The sequence below is a fragment of the Crinia signifera genome, chromosome 5 (assembly GCF_055691185.1).
Source record: "Crinia signifera chromosome 5, ASM5569118v1, whole genome shotgun sequence".
Taxonomy (NCBI): Eukaryota; Metazoa; Chordata; class Amphibia; order Anura; family Myobatrachidae; genus Crinia; species Crinia signifera.
Window position 1 is genome coordinate 295,370,553 of NC_139221.1, and position 21,008 is coordinate 295,391,560.

Consider the following 21,008-nt stretch of genomic DNA (forward strand, 5'->3'; position numbering starts at 1 on the left):
GCGGGTCTAGCAGGCGACGCCACCGCCGGTACATCAAAGGATGACGGGGGAGAAGCGGCGGCGAGCCCGTACTTAGCACTGCTTACTGTCTGTCTTGTGTGCAGACAGCGCAGGCATAGGCATTCCACCGGCCGCTGCGGAGCTTCCATCGCCGACGCCGTGCAGAGACTCTCGCGAGATTTCATCATCTCGCAGGTCTCTGACTGTAGATCAGCAGACTACTGCAGCAGCTGGGACCGGATGCTGCCTGCAGCCTGCCTGTGTGGGACACCAGGAAGGGGAAGGACGGTGTGGAGCTGGAGCCTGGAGGAGCTCAGAGGCTGACACCTGACAGAAGACTCAGACTGACCTGACCCAGTCTAAAAACGCTGCTAGTAAGTGTCTCCTCTGCCTGGCTTAATATGTATGATTTACCTTTATATATAAATTAATATATAATATTAAATATATATATATATATATATATATATATATATATCAGGTGGTCCAAAGACAGGCAGTGTAATTTCAGAGAGGGTACCGGCAGCTGTTGCTGTACATTAGGAGGAGTGCTGGGCTGAAGCCACAGTGTGTGTGTGTGTGTGTGTATATTCAAAACAGTGTATTCAAAAAGCATGGAAAACTACCAACGTTTCGGGGCAGTGCCCCTCTGTCAAGGTGTAGGTGAGAAGAACATTCTCACCTACACCCTGACAAAGGGGCGCTGCCCTGAAACGTTGGTAGTTTTCCATGCTTTTTGAATACACTTGTTGTAAAGACCCCGGAGTGCTAGTCTTTCTTTCTGCTAGTACCTTACATTAGGACAGGCACCAGGGCAGTTAACTGGCACCAGGCTACTGGGAGGTATGCCATGCTCCTGTGAGTGGGTTCTTCTCACAGAACCCCCCCCCCTCCCAGGGGGGCCCTGGGAAATTGTTGTTCCGGGGCCCAGGATTTCTCTTGGCAGCCCTGTGGGCAAGGCAATGACTCTCACATTTCATTACACGGGTGCAATCTCTGCTTTTGCCATCAGGAATTAAATTCTAATAACTTAGAAGCATCTCCTGCCTGTCACAGAGCAGGCGATGTGTGTGTAGGCGTATGCAGATAACACTACAGTACCTTTCACATCAGGAGGTGGATAGATGAAGGCGCCTGAAGACACTGCGATTTCAATGGCTATTAAGGCCTGTTTAGACCTAATTGGACACAAACAGGAATCTGTGTGGGCGCAAAACGCCTCCATTCCCTGCAGCGTGATTGGGAACAGTCAGAAGTCAGTTATTGCTGGCAGAGAGAGAGAAGTCAGATTATGACTCAATAAATGTTCTCTTACACTCTTACCAGTAGCATACCTCCCAACATTGCTGATTTTATACTTGGAGCCTGCTGCGTTGCATGCTGTCTCAAAGGGGGGCGTGGCCATAAGGGGTGTCCTCAGGGTTTAGGAGCATGGTTTAGCGTTGTGACCCTGCGTTTTCTTCATTTTGAGGGGCCTGCCCAGCATGTTTTTACATATCAATGGTCATCCATTTTCTTTGATTGATTGGCCTGTAGGCCAGAGGCGGGGCTTCACGGGTGTCGGGTGGAGTTATGCTCCCGGCCGCTTGGGGAAAAAGTAAAAACTAAACTATTCATTTAAGCTTTACATCGATGTTGGGAAACCACTGATTACAAAACCATTTGACGCCGGTCATAAACCATCAATGATTTCTAATTATCGATCGTCGATGGCCATCCCTACAAAATTCCTATCCAAACTCGGGACACTGCGACCCTTGGGACAGGATCCAATTAGCGGGACAATCTCACTGTAATTGAGACACTTGGGAGGTATGCACTAATACTGTCCCCTGGGATCGGGTCCTATGTGCCTAATCTAGGCAGGGCCGTGGGTACAGCTGTCCCGAGTGGCACGGATCACCCTCCCCCCACACCCCACCTCTGGGCAGACCCCATCCAGGCATGCACAATGCACAGTGCAGCCTGCAGAGCGCCGAGCCTAGGACACAGAGGGGCTAGTGCACTCCGGACCGTGAAGGAGGGAGACAGAGATGCCGCTGCCGCTGCTGAATGCTAGTAAGTAATGGGGGTGGGGGTGGGAGGTGCATGCGGGCGGGGGCGCTATGCCGTTCTGCCGCTGGGGGCCCGGACTGAAGGTCAGTCCCGTGCCCACACATTTCTAGCGGCAGGCCTGAATCTAGGTATGGGCCATATATGAGCAGAGCATTGTTCACACTGTGATAACATAGGGGCTTGTATAAAGGTGAACGTACGCCTGTTTGCAGACTGTATATTGCAATGTCGCCTGGCTTGAACGCATTTAGGTCACATCTCCATTTGCCACAGAAGGGCACTGCAGTAGGGCATGCTCAAGCAGGTAAAGTTCAGAGAGGGCGCATTGACTGAACTGAAGGCAGAGATGGACAGAAGGGTAAACATGCTTTTGGAACATCTTATGCACCTAGTATGCACCTAGTATGGTGCAAGTGCACACAGATGATGATAATAATGGATAGCAAATGCTGATGATGATGGCTAGTACCAAACCAAACATTGGGTATAAGCTATCCAATCAAGTAAGACTATGTCCCAGGGGGAGTGGGTGGTCGTACACTTGCCCAGCATTTGCCCACACCTATCAGGCCCATAGTATTCATTAAATTCAGGCAAACTTTTAGTTCATCGGTAGGCAGTGCCATTACAGTTATTCACGGAAATAAGAGTGTAACGCCCCTTTTACACAGCATTTGCATATGAGCGCACAGCAACCTACAGTAGGATATTGTGCAATGTAAATGCTCCCAGTTGATATCACCTAGGTTGAAGGATACGGCATTTCAACCCATATAGCAAACAAGGTCTAACATGGATCCAACCCGGATTGTGGTGCAGTGTAAAAATATGTAATACATGTCGATGCGACCCGTACACAGCAATGAAACAGCTGGCGCTGAGAGATGATCTCATCTGCCAGCACCGTCTCCAGACCCGCCTCCAGTGATGTCAGGCATCATGCCACCAGTGTAAAAGGGTTTTCAAGCCAGATGGTTTGTAAGCCCTGTAAAGGGTGGGGGGGGTTTATACCACATTACTGTAAGCCCTGTGGGGGGAGGTATATACCACATTACTGTAAGCCCTGTAAGGGGGGGGGGGGGTATAAACCACATTACTGTAAGCCCTGTGGGGGGAGGTATATACCACATTACTGTAAACCCTGTAGGGGAGGTATATATCACATTACTGTATGCCCTGTGGGGGGAGGTATATACCACATTACTGTAAGTTCTGTAGGGGGAGGTGTACAGCACAGTACTGCAAGCCCTGTGGGGGGAGGTATATACCACCATATTGTATGCCCTGTAGGGGGACGTATATAGCACATTACTGTAAGCCCTGTATGGATTGTTATATACTGATTTTACAATAAGTCATATGTGTGTGTGTGTGTGGGGGGGGGGGGTCCTTTAACTACTCTTGTAGTGGAATTTACAGTAAATACTGCTTTTGTGTGTGTGTGTGTGTGTGTGTGTGTGTGTGTGTGTGTATGTATGTGTGTGTGTATATATATATATATATATATATATATATATATATACTACATAACAGTACTGTAATTCAATATTGGATTTATACACTACATAACTGCCGGGTCTTACATAGCAGCGCAGCGGGACCTGCTTGACCGGAATGACCCATGCACAAAGGCTCTTATGCGGCGGTCCACACACACACGACAGGGCCACAGCCACTGGGTCCTACAGCAGCATGCGGTTGGCAGTGGCCAGATCCTGTTCTGATGCTGAGCGGGCCCGTCAGAACACCAGCGTGTTCCTATCTGCTTGGGGCGGGTGGCTGACGTCACATGACTAAAGCACCCGTCCCCGTTTCGGCCATCTCCGTGCAGGATCAAAGTAAGTATAGACTTACCTTTATCTGTGAAGGGAGGAAAAAAATTATTCGATGGTGTGCGACCAATGAATGTTTTTTTTCCTCTGTGCGGCCGCATGCGAGCCGATCAGGCCCATAGTATTCATTAAATTCAGGCAAACTTTTAGTTCATCGGTAGGCAGTGCCATTACAGTTATTCACGGAAATAAGAGTGTAACGCCCCTTTTACACAGCAATTGCATATGAAGGCACAGCAACCTACAGTAGGATATTGTGCAATGTAAATGCTCCCAGTTGATATCACCTAGGTTGAAGGATACGGCATTTCAACCCAGGTAGCAAACAAGGTCTAACATGGATCCAACCCGGATTGTGGTGCAGTGTAAAAATATGTAATACAGGTCGATGCGACCCGTTCACAGCAATGAAACAGCTGGCGCTGAGAGATGATCTCATCTGCCAGCACTGTCTCCAGACCCGCCTCCAGTGATGTCAGGCATCATGCCACCAGTGTAAAAGGGTTTTCAAGCCAGATGGTTTGTAAGCCCTGTAAAGGGGGGGGGGGGGGGGGGGTATATACCACATTACTGTAAGCCCTGTGGGGGAGGTATATACCACATTACTGTAAGCCCTGTGGGGGAGGTATATACCACATTACTGTAAGCCCTGTAAAGGGGGGGGGGGTATATACCACACTACTGTAAGCCCTGTAGGGGGGGGGGTATAAACCACATTACTGTAAGCCCTGTGGGGGGAGGTATATACCACATTACTGTAAACCCTGTAGGGGAGGTATATACCACATTACTGTATGCCCTGTGGGGGGAGGTATATACCACATTACTGTAAGTTCTGTAGGGGGAGGTGTACAGCACAGTACTGCAAGCCCTGTGGGGGGAGGTATATACCACCATATTGTATGCCCTGTAGGGGGACGTATATAGCACATTACTGTAAGCCCTGTATGGATTGTTATATACTGGTTTTACAATAAGTCATATATGTGTGTGTGTGGGGGGGGGGTCCTTTAACTACTCTTGTAGTGGAATTTACAGTAAATACTGCTTTTGTGTGTGTGTGTGTGTGTGTGTGTGTGTATGTGTATATATATATATATATATATATATATATATACTACATAACAGTACTGTAATTCAATATTGGATTTATACACTACATAACTGCCGGGTCTTACATAGCAGCGCAGCGGGACCTGCTTGACCGGAATGACCCATGCACAAAGGCTCTTATGCGGCGGTCCACACACACACGACAGGGCCACAGCCACTGGGTCCTACAGCAGCATGCGGTTGGCAGTGGCCAGATCCTGTTCTGATGCTGAGCGGGCCCGTCAGAACACCAGCGTGTTCCTATCTGCTTGGGGCGGGTGGCTGACGTCACATGACTTAAGCACCCGTCCCCGTTTCGGCCATCTCCGTGCAGGATAAAAGTAAGTATAGACTTACTTTTATCTGTGAAGGGAGGAAAAAAATTATTCGATGGTGTGCGACCAATGAATGTTTTTTTCCTCTGTGCGGCCGCATGCGAGCCGATCAGGCCCATAGTATTTATTAAATTCAGGCAAACTTTTAGTTCATCGGTAGGCAGTGCCATTACAGTTATTCACGGAAATAAGAGTGTAACGCCCCTTTTACACAGCAATTGCATATGAAGGCACAGCAACCTACAGTAGGATATTGTGCAATGTAAATGCTCCCAGTTGATATCACCTAGGTTGAAGGATACGGCATTTCAACCCAGGTAGCAAACAAGGTCTAACATGGATCCAACCCGGATTGTGGTGCAGTGTAAAAATATGTAATACAGGTCGATGCGACCCGTTCACAGCAATGAAACAGCTGGCGCTGAGAGATGATCTCATCTGCCAGCACTGTCTCCAGACCCGCCTCCAGTGATGTCAGGCATCATGCCACCAGTGTAAAAGGGTTTTCAAGCCAGATGGTTTGTAAGCCCTGTAAAGGGGGGGGGGGGGGGGGGGTTATATACCACATTACTGTAAGCCCTGTGGGGGGAGGTATATACCACATTACTGTAAGCCCTGTAGGGGGGGGGGTATATACCACATTACTGTAAGCCCTGTGGGGGAGGTATATACCACATTACTGTAAACCCTGTAGGGGAGGTATATACCACATTACTGTATGCCCTGTGGGGGAGGTATATACCACATTACTGTAAGTTCTGTAGGAGGAGGTGTACAGCACAGTACTGCAAGCCCTGTGGGGGGAGGTATATACCACCATATTGTATGCCCTGTAGGGGGACGTATACAGCACATTACTATAAGCCCTGTATGGATTGTTATATACTGATTTTACAATAAGTCATATGTGTGTGTGTGTGTGTGGGGGGGGGGGGGGGGTCCTTTAACTACTCTTGTAGTGGAATTTACAGTAAATACTGCTTTTGTGTGTGTGTGTGTGTGTGTGTGTGTGTGTGTGTATGTGTATATATATATATATATACTACATAACAGTACTGTAATTCAATATTGGATTTATACACTACATACCTGCCGGGTCTTACATAGCAGCGCAGCGGGACCTGCTTGACCGGAATGACCCATGCACAAAGGCTCTTATGCGGCGGTCCACACACACACGACAGGGCCACAGCCACTGGGTCCTACAGCAGCATGCGGTTGGCAGTGGCCAGATCCTGTTCTGATGCTGAGCGGGCCCGTCAGAACACCAGCGTGTTCCTATTTGCTTGGGGCGGGTGGCTGACGTCACATGACTTAAGCACCCGTCCCCGTTTCGGCCATCTCCGTGCAGGATAAAAGTAAGTATAGACTTACTTTTATCTGCAAAGTGAGGAAAAAATGATTGGATGGTGAGCGACCAATAATTTTTTTTTTTCTCTGTGCGGCCGCATGCGAGCCGATGCGCAAATCCGCTCGCATGGTAGCGCAGAAATTTGGAGTGCTGTGGGGCGGTGTTTACCTGGTCGCTAGGCTTAGCAAGCAGTTCCGAATCGGCCCCTGAGTTACCCTGTGAAAGATAAGGACATTATACTGTATAGAAAGAGTCATCGGAAGAACTATGCATAGCATTATCCTCCCATAATATCCACAGCAGATAAACGTCAAAAGCACGACGATTAACATTTGGGAAGTGTTATTGGAATGATTATGCATTATTGCCGATCTATTCGTGTTCTGTGTATACTTTCAAAGATCATTTCGCTTACTTTAAATTCAAATCTATTTTTATTTTTAAATATTTACACGCAGCGAGCGTTTCCCAACAATCATTTTCCTCTGGCTCAGATTCCAACACCATCGAGAACTTAATGCATATGCAAATCATTTCCAAATGTAAAGTAACAGCGCAGTCGTGCATATTATGGCATTTTTGTGAATATATTTCTTAGTGATACTGCCCAATGCCACAACAATGGCAGTAACAGGACCAGCCAGGCTTTCCTTTTTATAGTCATTTTATACTTTGAATTCTACGAATAATTTTGTATTCAAATTGCTGCCGAATATAATCACTATTGTATACTAATATTGCTTTCGGAACCCACTCTGGAGAATTGCCTCGGAGCCTCAATTTGTAGTTTTCCTGTCTTCGTTTTGACAGGTCTAATTTGCTAGTGAGTGATTTGTATTTATAAAATAAATATAAATTAAACATTTGGCAGCCGGCTGACAGGGGTGTAAGGCAGTAAACCCTTTGAGTGCCGAGTGAATTGGTCGAAATTGGTGCGGAAAATTGGCTAGCAAACATTTTGATTCATCACAATGGGGCAGATGTATTAAGCTTTAACAAGAGATAAATCCAAGGGTGATAAGGAGAGATAAACGTCCAGCCAATCACCTGCTAACTGCCATGTTACAGGCTGTGTTTGAAAAAAGTCAGTAAGAAGCTGATTGGCTGGACGTTTATCTCTCCTCATCACCCTTGCATTTATCTCTTGTTAAGGCTTAATACATCTGCCCCAATGACCTGTAATATTTACCTTATATAAGAAATAGGGGGTGAGATTTAATGCTCGGGTGTTTTTTTAAAGGGGAATTAACTTACAAGGCATGGTTTTGCCTTGTAAGTTAACTCCCCTTTAAGAAAACCCAATCCAACAGACTGATATGGGTTTTCCCCATGAAACTATTTCATGCTTGCAAAGTTGGGGCATTAGGGAAAGGTCACATGAGCAGGTAAGAGGTCACGCACACATTATGTGTTCAGAATTGATCTAATTATAGTAGACAGTAGTTCAATTAATATTGCAAATTGCAATGATACTAATGAATATTCTGTTGGTATGTAAGCAATCTGTCCGGTGAGAACCAGCAACCTTCTGTCTGCACTCGCGCATAACACTGTCACACAGTACCTGGTATTGCCCGGAAGACTTTGCGGAAATGTTTTTTTTTTTTTCTTGCAATTATTTTATTATTATTATTATTATTACAACTATGATTACCCTTTGTATTTCACCATCTTAAAAATTTGGGATGGCTCTATCTAATGTGGTGGCGTTCAAGCTTTATTTTTTTTTTATTTTTTTAGCAGTAATATCTGGTGATTTAAAATCTTCTAGAAAAAAAGTGACAAAAAAAGTTTTATTAAATGGCACTTCCCACTAGGCATTCATACCTTGTAGCTATAAAATATATCACCTAAGAGTGCTACTAAGTGCTTCAGTATAAACATTTCTGCTTCACAGGGAGTGCTATAAAAATAGTGTAATTGGACAGTTAAAACATCTTTTTCAAAAAGTCTTAATTTAGGATTTACACTATAATTCTACCCTTTCTAGACTTTACAAAATAAGTTTACACTTAAAATGTTTTTAGAATTGTTAATTTTTAATGGGAACACTGGTACAGTAGGGTAAACAATGAATAAAAAAAAGACTTAAGGTGCCCATACACGGTACAATTATTGTATACAATATTGTATAAAATATCGCATCTCAGCGCATCTCGGATGTGCGATGAGATGAGATCTATGAGATCTAGTACAAAAAGTATGTGCAGCACATACTTTTTGTACTAGATCCCATCTCATTGCAAAACCGAGATGCGCTGAGATGCGATATTTTATACAATATTGTATACAATAATTGTAACGTGTATGGGCACCTTAAATTATATAAATTCACACACTCCTCTGCCCTCTGTGTCAGCACACACACTGGCCTTCACCCATTGCACCCCGAATCCCCCATGCATGCACCTTCCCACACCCCTGACACAGCATCTCATTCCCCTAACCCATTCCTCACACATCTCCTCCACACGCCTACGCTGCTCCCGCTGGACACGTGTGAAAACTGCCCTTGTATGCTGCTGATGACACTTGAAGAGCAGCATCATCACCCCCCCCCCCACAGTCTGTACTGCTAGCACTGGGCTATGACTTACTCAGCAAGCGGGCACAACTACATACAGTAGGTGAGTTCTGCAATCCTCCCTGCTTTATAATAAACTTATTGTGCTCGACTCCCATACAGGATAGGCCAATGGTTAAGGGTGTAATCCATAATAGATGTAGTGATGTAGTGCTGACAATGCATAAATAACTTAGTATACTAAGCTACGGCTGGTGGAGTAGTGCAGTGTATCCTTAGTATAAAGCCTTACATAGTATAAAGCAAAGTTCATAAATGACGTCCGTCTATCTGAACAAGCTAATATCGAGCACTGCTGGACAAATTCTTCCACAGGTTGCATTATTATGTAGTGTAGTTCTCACGGAAGGTTTACGTATATTTACCATTGCTGGATACGGGGCGGGCAGCTTCCTACGTGCATTGCGAGCAGCCCAAGACACCTAACCAGGGATACTGTTTACCAGACGCCATTACATGTGGCCAAAGGGATGCTGCCTTCTCTTGGGTGTGTGACACTGAGGATCTGTGTGCATGGGGCATATGGCCCTCTGTGCAGTGTAGATAATTGCTGTCATTGTTGCAGCTGCCTGGCTGTTCCATAGTGCATGCGTAGTGCATGATTATGATAAACTCATTTTGCTCGGCTCCCATACGGGATAGGGCGGTGGTGAATATACATAAACCTTCCGGGAGAACAGCACTAATTCATCCAGCAGTTTTCGAGATTATGGTGTCCAGACGGACAGACGTGTTTCAGGGACTTTGATTTATACTATGTAAGGAAGAATTTCATTTTTCTTAATCAATTATTTTGTTTAGATTTTTAGCCTGTATAATTAGATACATAGAAAACTAGAAATTTTGTATATATCAGTATTCAAATTTATTATTTAGAAAACCACTGTAATTTAAGCAATAAAAATTGAACTCTTTCCACCTGAAAATGAAATATCTATTGTAAAAGCCAGCATGTATCTGTAGATTACCTCCTCCTCCTAAAACTGGACATATAATTTCATGGATAATATTGTTCCATAATATGTGATTTCATTACCAGTGTATCATGACGTGTACTATATAATTATCGTTTAAGACACATGTTGAGGTTCTACTTATTAAGGCAAAACTATAAACAGAAACAAAGGCTTGTTGATCTTTTCCAAGCATTTGGGGTATAATTTTATTCTGACTGCCAATTTTCAATCAGATTCAATATTGGTTAAACATGAAAATGTTGCTTTTACTGTAAAAATGCACAAATTCACACAGAACTTCATCGTTTTGAAATGATAATTTGTCACAGACTTTTTTTTTCTTGTTAAGCAACATTTATAGGCATAGTCGTTGTATTTGTGCCCATTATGTTTATGGATTAGATGTATCAAGCTTCAAAAAGTGATAAAATGGAGAATGATAAACAACCAGCCAATCAGCTCCTACCTATCATGTTACAGGCTGGGTTTGAAAAATGACAGGTAGGAGCTGATTGGCTGTAGCCCTAACTACTGATACCTGACGTGTAACAACCGCCACGTAACTGGCCATTATGTTCTCAAAAAAACCACTCAGAAGTTATTTATGTCTGAATAAGGGGCATGGAGGGAGAATACCGGAAGCATGGCGAGCGCATGTGAGGGGACGCAGTACACTGATACGGTGTCCATGTCGATTTATGTTGACATACAGGACAAAAAACGTGAAAAACTCATGTCGACCTTTTGACAGTCGAGCTCCCCATTTTCGGCCTAATGCTTGTGTTGACCTTCCGACCCAGTCGACCTATTTCATGTGTTGACCTAAACCCTGTCGACCTTTAATGGTTGACCTAATGTATGTCGACCTTCATTGTGTCTACCTAGCGAACGTATCTCAATGTACCGTTGACCCTATGACCTGTAACCATTATAACAATAATAATAATAAATCTACATGTGGTCTCGTCCTGATTTAGACCATGATGACTACATACCTCTCAACTGTCCCGCTTATCACGGGAACGTCCTGGTTTTTTGGGACATTCCCGCATCCCTTCCGTGGCCGGCAGTGTCCTGCGGTGGGGGGGGGGGGGCAGTTGGGATGGTGCATGTTTGCAGCATCTACTCTTGCAGCCAGAGAGGCTGGGGGCATAGCCAGAAGCTCACAGAGCTGCTGGGCATGACCCCACAGCAGCGAAAATAGGGCGTGGCAGCACAGTGAGTACAGACCACACCCCCTTTTCACTAGGCCACACCCAAAAAATGTCAGCACGCACTGTACCGCGGCGCTGGAATCAAATGTTGGGAGATATGTGACTATGTATGCAAATAATTGCCATTGGTGACCGTATTTATAATCGGAACGACAAGCTGTATACTCTACAAACAAATATAAAATATTTTATAATTAAAATATATTTCATCAAAAAAATCAAAGAAAGCAGCATACTGTATTATGCAGCGTTATCACAGGGAGACAAGAAGTGCATTTATTTTCCAAAGGTTAAGCATAATGTATACAGTATTTATATGCGAACTGCCTAGAAAAATGTTTTGTCATGCTGATGGTTTGGCTCTCCCGGATAAGAAGTGCCTGCGCTTTCTGTATAACAGTAGCATGACAAATGCCTGGGAAAACAAAGTCTCCTATTTCCTCTCTCCAGGACTTTGTGTTTTACTTAATGCAATGATTTCAGCTCTGCAAATGTCAGAGATCAATCTGCAGCCTTCTCTGGCTGAATTCTGACATTTATGGGAAGATTATACCTCTCTGTCGCTGGTGCGCAGGTCCCAGCAGTAATGTGAAATTACATACTATGCTAATGGGAATAACCTTTAACAGATAAAGAAGCTGCAAACGCAGTCCTGGTCTGAAATTCCGGATAAAACGACTACTGGGACAAGGTGCACTATTTAGAACAAAGCTTTGTGAACCTATCAAGCGACTGTCATGACCACAAGAATAACCAGTAAAAGAGATAGATTAACTGGTACCCAACTGGAAGTATTGTAACGCAGAGGAGTACTGCGCTCGGGAACTGTGCAAAGACATATTTTGTAATGAAACATTCCCACCTGGATACCAGACTTAGGACCTTATTCTGGTTGGTGCGGTAATATCCGCGTGCGTTCGTGCCGCCGATGTTTTGTGTCTGCGCATGTGCAGAGGCGTCTCTGCGCATGTGCGAGCCGGACGCACGGCCACATTCCGCATGAAATGTGTACACTACGAACAGGGGGTGGAGAGGGGTGTGAAGGGCTGTTTGGGCTCATTACCATATGTTTACACCCCGCGTTTCATGGGCGTTCCCATGAAAACGCTGGGCGTACGTATGGTAATGCGGCCGTGACGCACGTGTAGGGGGCGGACATATGACATCGCCGGATGTCAGCTGCCCGCCCAGATCCCTGCTTTTGCATGAAGAAATGCCCGTGTGGTCTGAGGTTGCGGGAGCTGGCAGACCACTCGGCCCTGCATTCGATGTTCTGCGACCATCCAATGATGGGGGAGGTTTCCTGAGATGGAGGAGGTGTATTCATGAGAAATACACGTACGGTCCGTTCGGACAGCTTCTTACCGCGTACGGACGGAGTTGGCGATCCGTATGGAAGGCGGGGTTTAGGACGCACGGTCCTGGCCGCATATTCGGCTCCGTCCGCACAGACCAGAATAAGGCCCTTAAAGAGAAAGATTTCAATATTGTGTTGATCTTGGTGATTAAAACTGCTGTCATTTCAACCATTTAGAGATCAAGAATTAAGAAACGATATTTTAGGAGATAGCGGGGCAGATGTATTAAGCTTTAACAAGAGATAAATCCAAGGGTGATAAGGAGAGTTAAACGTCCAGCCAATCACCTGCCAACTGCCATGTTACAGCCTGTGTTTGAAAAAAAGTCAGTAAGGAGCTGATTGGCTGGACGTTTATCTCTCTTGTTAAGGCTGACCGGTTTGCAGAACAATATGCAATATTTGCCCAAAAGTTATTAATTTTTGTTGAAAATGTGTCTTAAGGCCCCAATAAAGAATCCAATCCCAGGTTCGGGACTTGGACATAGGTCACGCTGCACCTTGCCGCCGGAACCCTCAGCCGCCTAACCGCTACCGGTGGCACACTAGCACTTGTAATGCCTCTACTCCACTGCACCGCTGCCAACTGCCTCACTCCACTGCCCCCCTAAGTAAGTTAAATTGTGGAACGGGGGTGGTTATCTTTTAGGAAAGCGAATACCAGGAATCCCAGGATTGAGCATTTTTCAATCCCAATTACATACACTATGCGACTTCTCCGGGGGGGAGAAGTCGCATCCAATTCCCTCATGAGCTGCCCGGCAGCTTCCTGGAAGGTTCACATGCGATTGGAAACTGAAGTGGGAATTACTAAAATGGGAGTTGTATTTAACATGGGATGTTGCAACCAATCAGATCATTTCTATTATTTTCTAGTGGGTGCTAAATAAATAAGAAGATTCTGATTGGTTTCCCATAGCAACATCCCATGTGAAATACAACTTCCAACTTTGCCCAAATTTCCACTTAATGTCCTATTTTTTACATGTGATTTATCACATGAAAAGACTCCCGGGGAGCTGCAGCAGCGGCGGGGAGCAGGAGAATTAAAAAAACACTAAATGAGTGGGCGGCCACTGATAGAGCAGACACTGATCCTGACCACATAACTGAGGGTTGTGTGGCACAGCAGTGACATTGGTGAGTGTTATACCCCAGACAATTGCTGTTTGTTAACGAACACACTTTATGTTGGTGAATTGTTCTGCACAAATTCCAACTCTGCATTGGCCCAGGACCTTATGCTTAAGCCTCAGGTGGTTTTACAGGTGCTATGCAAATACAATTAGATCTTTTCTGCACGTTCCTATTAGGCAATTAATCCAGTATTCTAAAATGCATTATTTTTACTGAATAACTGTAGGAACAGATAAATCACATAATATTCCGTGTGTACAGAAGACAATCATTTCCAAGTGTTCTGATTGCTTCATGCAAATTCTCCATTTCTGCACATGTTTTATTCATGTTAGTAAATCCTTTTGGGAAACGTTACATTTTTACCTGTTATATTATCACCGTTGTTGTGTTTAGGATCTGTGTCTAGTAGCAGCTTGGTATTTTCATTTGCATGTCTCCAAGGAATCTGCCCGGGTGATAGTGTTGAAGTCCATTCACACGAGTCCGCCTCAAACTGACAAGATAGGATGGATTCTGGGAAAGTGAAAGCAGATATTCCATTATGGTTCCACACTGCAATAAATCACAGAATGGCAGTTTTGGGCACCGTGTCTGATTAACCAATAGGCTTATTAGGCTGCAGCCTAGGGCACCAGGACTGGGGGGGGGGTTTGCAGCTGAGAAATAAAATCAAGGCCTAATTTATTAACTTAGTTATGTATTTATGTGGTATGACTCATGAATGATTTTGGAGCAGTATCTTTCAGCAGCCTGTAGATGGCACTCTTGCCATTGGTTGTGTGGTTCCTGTCTGTATCATTCATCATGTTTCTCCTTAAATACCTTTGTAGAGATAGTCAGTAATATAGACAGTCTATTTAGTCTTCCTTTTTAAATTGTGCATACGGGGGTGTAACTATACATTCGTAGGCCCATAGCAAATCTTTGTAAGGGCCCCTATTTAGCAACTGATGACATTACATGTATATAGCATGTATAATGTAAAGATGAGCCCTCTTCAGCTCTGGACCCCATATCAGCTGCACCCCTTGGTAGTTACGCCCTTGTGTGCATAGATGGTATTACATCTTATTCTTATAAATTCTTCAGAGCATATTTCCTTTTTATGGTGCAGTATCTGCCAAATGCCTGCAGAGGTCACTGTTTCTCTTTTTGTGTTTTTGGCCACAAAACAAAATGTTTTGGTTACTGTTACACAATGTTTTAAAGTCACTACAATTATTCCTGTCCCTAAATCGGTGGGAGTATCTTGTTTGAACGACTTCCGCCCGATTGCCCTCACTTCATTAGTTATGAAGTGTTTTGAGATAGTGGTCTTATATCACCTAAAGGATGTATTTGACCGTTATCAGATTGCGTATAGGTCAAATTGATCCACCGAGGATGCTGCTCTTACTGTCCTTCATAATATTCTTTCTCATTTGGAAACTAAGGACTCCTATGTTAGATTATTATTTGTGGACTATAGCTCCGCTTTTAATACCGTCGTGCCTGCGGTATTGATCGCGAAGCTTCGGGAGATAGGTTACAATCCTCCCATATGTGACTGGCTGTAGGACTTTCTGACAAACCGTCCTCAGTCAGTTAGGGTGGGTTCCACTTCTTTGTCAGAACTTGTCCTCAAGGGTGTGTTCTGAGTCCTTTTTTGTACTCTTTGTACACCTTTGTACTCTTTGTACACCTCATTGTCAAATTTGCTGACGATACTACAGTGGTGGGTTTGATTAGTGGGGGAAAGGAAGACAGCTATAGGTTAGAGGTGCAGAAATTAATTGAATGGGGTGAGGTTAATAACCTTCTCCTAAATGGTAAAAAGACTAAAGAGGTGGTTATTGACTTTAGAAGATCAAGAAGGTTGACTATTAATCCGTTGATTTTAAATGGTGAAGAGGTGGAGAGGGTTACAAATACAAAATATTTGGGTATAACGTTCTCGGAAGATCTGTCCTGGTCCACACATACCGCAATGGCAGTTGGAAAGGCTCAGCAACGCCTTTTTTTTCTGCGAAGATTACGGGCAGCTGGCCTATTTAGGCCTATGCTTATGAACTTTTACTGCTGCATATTCGAGAGTCTGTTGACTTATGCCATTGCGGTATGGTATGGGAATTCAAAGTGCTCTGATCGTAGATCCCTAGATAGGATAGTTATGGCTGCTGAAAAGGTCATTGGCAAACCTTTGCCTAGGATGGCAGACATTTTTTTAAGAAGGGGGAAAGCGAAGGCTAAAAAAATAATTGTAGACACTAGTCATCCCTGCTATTCTCTTTTCTCCCTGTTGCCCTCTAGGAAACGTTACAGGTGCTTGAGTTGCCGCACTAGCCGGTTGCGGAACAGTTTTTTTCCATCTGTTGTTTTGTGTTTGAATTGTGATATATGAATGTTGAGTATTTCCTTCTTCTCTTCTTTTCTTCCTTGTGAATTTCACTTTACATTTTTTAATGTTGTAGTGACAATAAATTATTATTCAATTATTCAATTAAAACAAGAAAACGGTTCTTAACTTTTAAACACAATTATTTCCTTTACACAGTGATACCACAATTTCCAAAAGATTGCCTGATGATTTTATCTTCACATCCATGGAAAGTCTAGCTGAGATAATTCAGTTAATGTGAAAATCTCAATTTCGGAAAGACTGGAGACATTTTATGCAGGAATATAAAATAACTTGAATTATAAAATATTGCTACTACATATTCCTGGTTTACAAGCAACAGAAAACAGTGTTATACAGATTTTACAGTTGGTTATTTTTTTTTCAGTGACACTGTATGATGCCAAGCTTTTGTATGGTAGCTACAAAAACATTAATGCTTAACCTGAACGTAAAATTGTAAAGTCACCATTTAAATAATTAAAATATATATACATGTTCTCTTCTCTTTCATTCCAGATCATTCATTTGCCATGTTAGGATGGAGATTCTTCTCTAAAGGTGCCCATACACGCACCGATATTCATGTGCTGTGCGTTTTGAACTTTACAGGTGCCATGCGATTTTGGCACTGGAAGGGGATGCGATGCGATGTACTGTACTGTGCGGGTGCAATGCGATTTCAGACTCTTTTTTTTTTAAAGTTAATAGTCACTAATGGACATCGCATCGCATTGCATGTACTCCAAAACTGATGCGATGCGATGCAATGAAGCACAAAAAGTATTGCTTGCAGATACTTTTTGTGTTTTGCAATATTGTACCTGTGGGGACGTGCATCGCATCTCATCGCATCCCTGCAGGTACATGGTGCGATTTAAGCCGATGCGATGCGTTTTGAACTTGAAAAGTTCAAAACGCATGCTGAAATCGCAGCGTGTATGGGCACCTTTACTAGATTGTTCTGTAGTAAAGAATTCTGTGAACTATATAGATATTTCTATAAAAATAATTGTGCACAGTATACATGGGCCCTAGGGTCCAGGGGTCCCATGCCGCACACACTGCACCCATGTTTTGTTACTTACCTTTCCGCAGTTCTGTGCTGGAGCTGCAGTCGTAGCTAAAAATTGTCGTCAAAATGGCATTTTTTTTCTGGAGTGTACTGCGCCTTTAAGAGGCAGGGGGCCCACCCGGAGTCTGCAAACGGACCGAGGTCCCACTCGGAGTCTGCGCATATGCCCCATCCTCTGTTAAAACACCCCTGATGGACTGATGAACAATGGGGCGAATGGAGCTGCAGCTCCAGGCCGATTAGGCCCTTAATCCAGCCTTGGGTAGATTTAAATTGTGGACCAATGATGTCGCAGCAGTTTAACAGTCTGTAGTCTCAGCTTTTGGACTTATGTGAGATCTGACCAGGACATTTCCTAAAGATCACGGATAAGGTTCACCTATCTCCAATGAAGTGGAGGCTACTGTACAAGTCATACTGAGGGGCCACAATGAGCCATATTGAGCTCATACATAATGACCCTTATTCAGATCTGATCGCAGTACACATTTGTTCTCAAAATGGGCAAAACCATGTGCACTGCAGGTGGGGCAGATGTAACCTTCGCAGAGAGCGTTAAATTTGGGTGTGGTGTATTGAAACTGAAATCTAAATTGCAGTGTAAAAATAATGCAGCCAGTATTTACCCTGCACAGAAACAAAATAACTCACACAAATCTAACTCTCGCTATACAGGTTACATCTGCCCCACCTGCGGTGCACATGGTTTTGCCCATTCCGAGAACACATTTGTACTGCGATCAGATCTGAATAAGGCCGAATGTCAGTCAATCATTCAGCAATAAGGCAGAAAGACAGCTCTGTGCTCAATCTGTTGGCACAACATTACAGATACCTGCAGAGGATGCTAAAACCTAAAGTCCTGGCCTTTGCCTACAGTATATCTGATCTAAGCAATGGATAAGAGTTATGGGGATTAGTTTTATTTCCACTTTGGGAAACTACAATGTCAAACACAATTCATGTGCACTAATCAACAATAATCACACTAATGTAATTAGAAGTTGAAGGCATAAATGGCAGTATTTATTTATTTATTTATTTACAGTGTCTTATATAGCGCAGCAGATTCCGTTTTACAATTGTAAACAGAGATAACACAAACTGGGTACCAACAGACAGTCATGGAGGTAAGAGGGTCCTGCTGCAAGCTCACAATCTGTAGTATTTCCTCACTATGGCCCTTATTCTGATCGGTGCGGTCGGAGCCGATTATGCGGCCAGGACCGTGCGTGCGAAACCCCGCCTTCCATACGGATCGCCAACTCCGTCCGTATGCGGTAAGAAGCTGTCCGAACGGACCGCACGTGTATTTTTCACGGAATACGCCTCCTCCATCTAAGGGAACCTCCCCCATCATTCGATGGTCGCAGACCATCGAATGCAGGACCGAGTGCTCCACCAGCACCCGCAACCTCAGACCACACGGACATTTTTCCGTGTAAAAGCAGAGATCTGGGCGGGCAGCTGACATCCGGCGATGTCATATGTCCGCCCCCTACACGTGCGTCACGGCCGCATTACCATACGTACGCCCAGCGTTTTCATGGTAACTCCCATGAAACGCGGGGCGTATGCATATGGTAATGAGCCCAAATAGCCCTTCACGCCCCTCTCCACCCCCTGTTCGGAGTGTTCACATATCATGCGGAATTTCGCCGTACGCCCCGCTCGCACATGCGCAGAGACGCCTCTGCACATGCGCAGACACAAAACATCGGCGGGCCGAACGCACGCGGATATATCCGCACCGATCAGAATAAGGGCCTATATTTTGCTACCATGTTTTTTTTTGTCTAGGATCAATATTACTGTAAATATTGATCATGTATCTTTACCAATTAAACACTTAAACAGACTAAGGGCGGGATGTATTAATATACATTGCCGCCCTTCGCCGGGTGTCCGCCGCAATGCGATGTACTAACATATGCGGCTGGCAACGCGGTGCGGTAATGGAGACCCCCCGCGATACCTGTACTGTGGTCTGCGGGGGGTCTCCGTCTCCTCCCTGCCGGCTCCTGATGCCTACATGCCGGGGACAGCTAAGCAGGCTGTCCCCGGCGCCTCCTCCTCCCCCCTGCAGCCGGAAGGATGTCCGGCTGCGTTGATAGGGGGAGGAAGGGCTTACCTTCAGGGGTCCTGGAGGACCTGCAAGAAGGTAAGCCCAAGGGAGGGGGAAAGGGGGGGTCGGCGAGGCGGCGGGGTTGCGGCGACGCGGCGGGCGGCGAAAAGAAGCCCATAGGCTTCTATAGGATATCGCCACCCAGAGAGTGGCGATACCCTGCCTGGCGAAAACGGGATGGACGGGTAATAGTACATAGGAAAATGCGGTAAAACCCCCGTTTTACCGCATTTTCCCTTTAGTACATCCCACCCTCTACGTTAATGATCTATGCTTAAATGAAGTTGTGCTCTGAAAATAAACATGGGGAGCAGACAACTACATTATTTTCTAACTTAAGATAAAGAAAAAGCGAATCCAAAATACCGCACAGACAGACAGCCTTTGTCCTCCTATGTCTGGTATGAGATGGATTAAATATAACAGGTCCCTTACAGTAAGGAGAACTGATATATGTAATTTATGTTGACATTTTGCAGAGTACATTGGAACCAATGGATAAAGAGAAAACAGGAGAAATCTCTGTGTGGTCAGTCTGACTTCTGTACACTGTGCTGAAATCAATTGAATGTAATGGTTTTATATTTCCTGAGAAAAGATGAACATTTTACCTCAAAGAATTCAACTGCTCTTACTAATAATATGGAACTTTGCCTTTTACTGTCAAGGGGAAGCATCTGAATTCTCTGCTGGCCGTCCCTTCATTTAATGGCATACGGAACTGCATGTACTTTGTAAGTCAATGACTTCATCTTACCTCATTTCCTGAATGTATTAGCAGCGACTCTAAATAATTCTTCTGCTGTTGGATGGGTAGGTTATTGAGGTACTGACTTACATTATATTTCCTAAATATGAGGACATTAATATGTATAATGTGCTAGATTTCATTTTTGTTGGCTTTAAATGCTGAGAAGTATTGCCCTGTCTCACAGGTTCTCAAAGTAGGTCCTCAGGACCCCACTCCTGAATGCTTTGCAGGTCTCCTAACAGAATCAAGTGAAATTAGCTCCATCTGTGGATCTTTTAAAATGTGTCAAATGTGAGTAATGAGTCCACCTGTTGGGTGACCCGGAAAATGGGAACTGTGTGGGGTCCTGAGGACCAAGTTTGAGAACCACTGCCCTTTCTGATGGAATTATATGGTTATACTATACCCATCAGTTGCAGGGACGTGCAGTGAGGTAAATGGCTGAGGAGTCCCTGGCAAGTACCAAAGCCAGATTTGCACACAATACAATGTGCCCTGGGGTACGTGCCAGCCTTATACACATGTGCAGCAGTATATACTGTTGGCGATTCACTGAGTTTTGATAAGAGATGTGCAGAAGAGGTAGCCAGGTGAGGCCCTGCCTCACCTGCCATAGACTTTTTACTCCACAGTTTTGACTATAAAATTATTCAAATAATAAAAATAAGATTTTTTTGGTATTTGTTTAGTTTCGCGGCGGCAGATAAATTGTATGTGATGCAATGCGATCGGATGCGATTTGATGCTAATTTGTACCTGTTCAT

General features: G+C 44.4%; 1 protein-coding gene and 1 long non-coding RNA gene across 3 annotated transcripts in view; one reads left to right on the forward strand and one right to left on the reverse strand.

Annotated features, from left to right (window-relative positions):
- The window catches only part of MALRD1 (MAM and LDL receptor class A domain containing 1), a 442,313-nt gene that overhangs the window by 332,963 nt on the left and 88,342 nt on the right, over positions 1–21,008 (reverse strand). For both annotated transcript variants that reach the window (XM_083189314.1, XM_083189313.1), the window contains exon 6: positions 14,280–14,429. In XM_083189314.1, coding sequence (XP_083045440.1) covers positions 14,280–14,429 — 150 coding nt within the window. The remainder of the gene's footprint in view (positions 1–14,279; positions 14,430–21,008) is intronic.
- On the forward strand, positions 74–20,368 carry LOC146081218 (uncharacterized). The gene is made up of 3 exons (XR_014475091.1): positions 74–374; positions 18,417–18,498; positions 19,973–20,368. It is a non-coding gene; the product is annotated as an uncharacterized LOC146081218 (long non-coding RNA).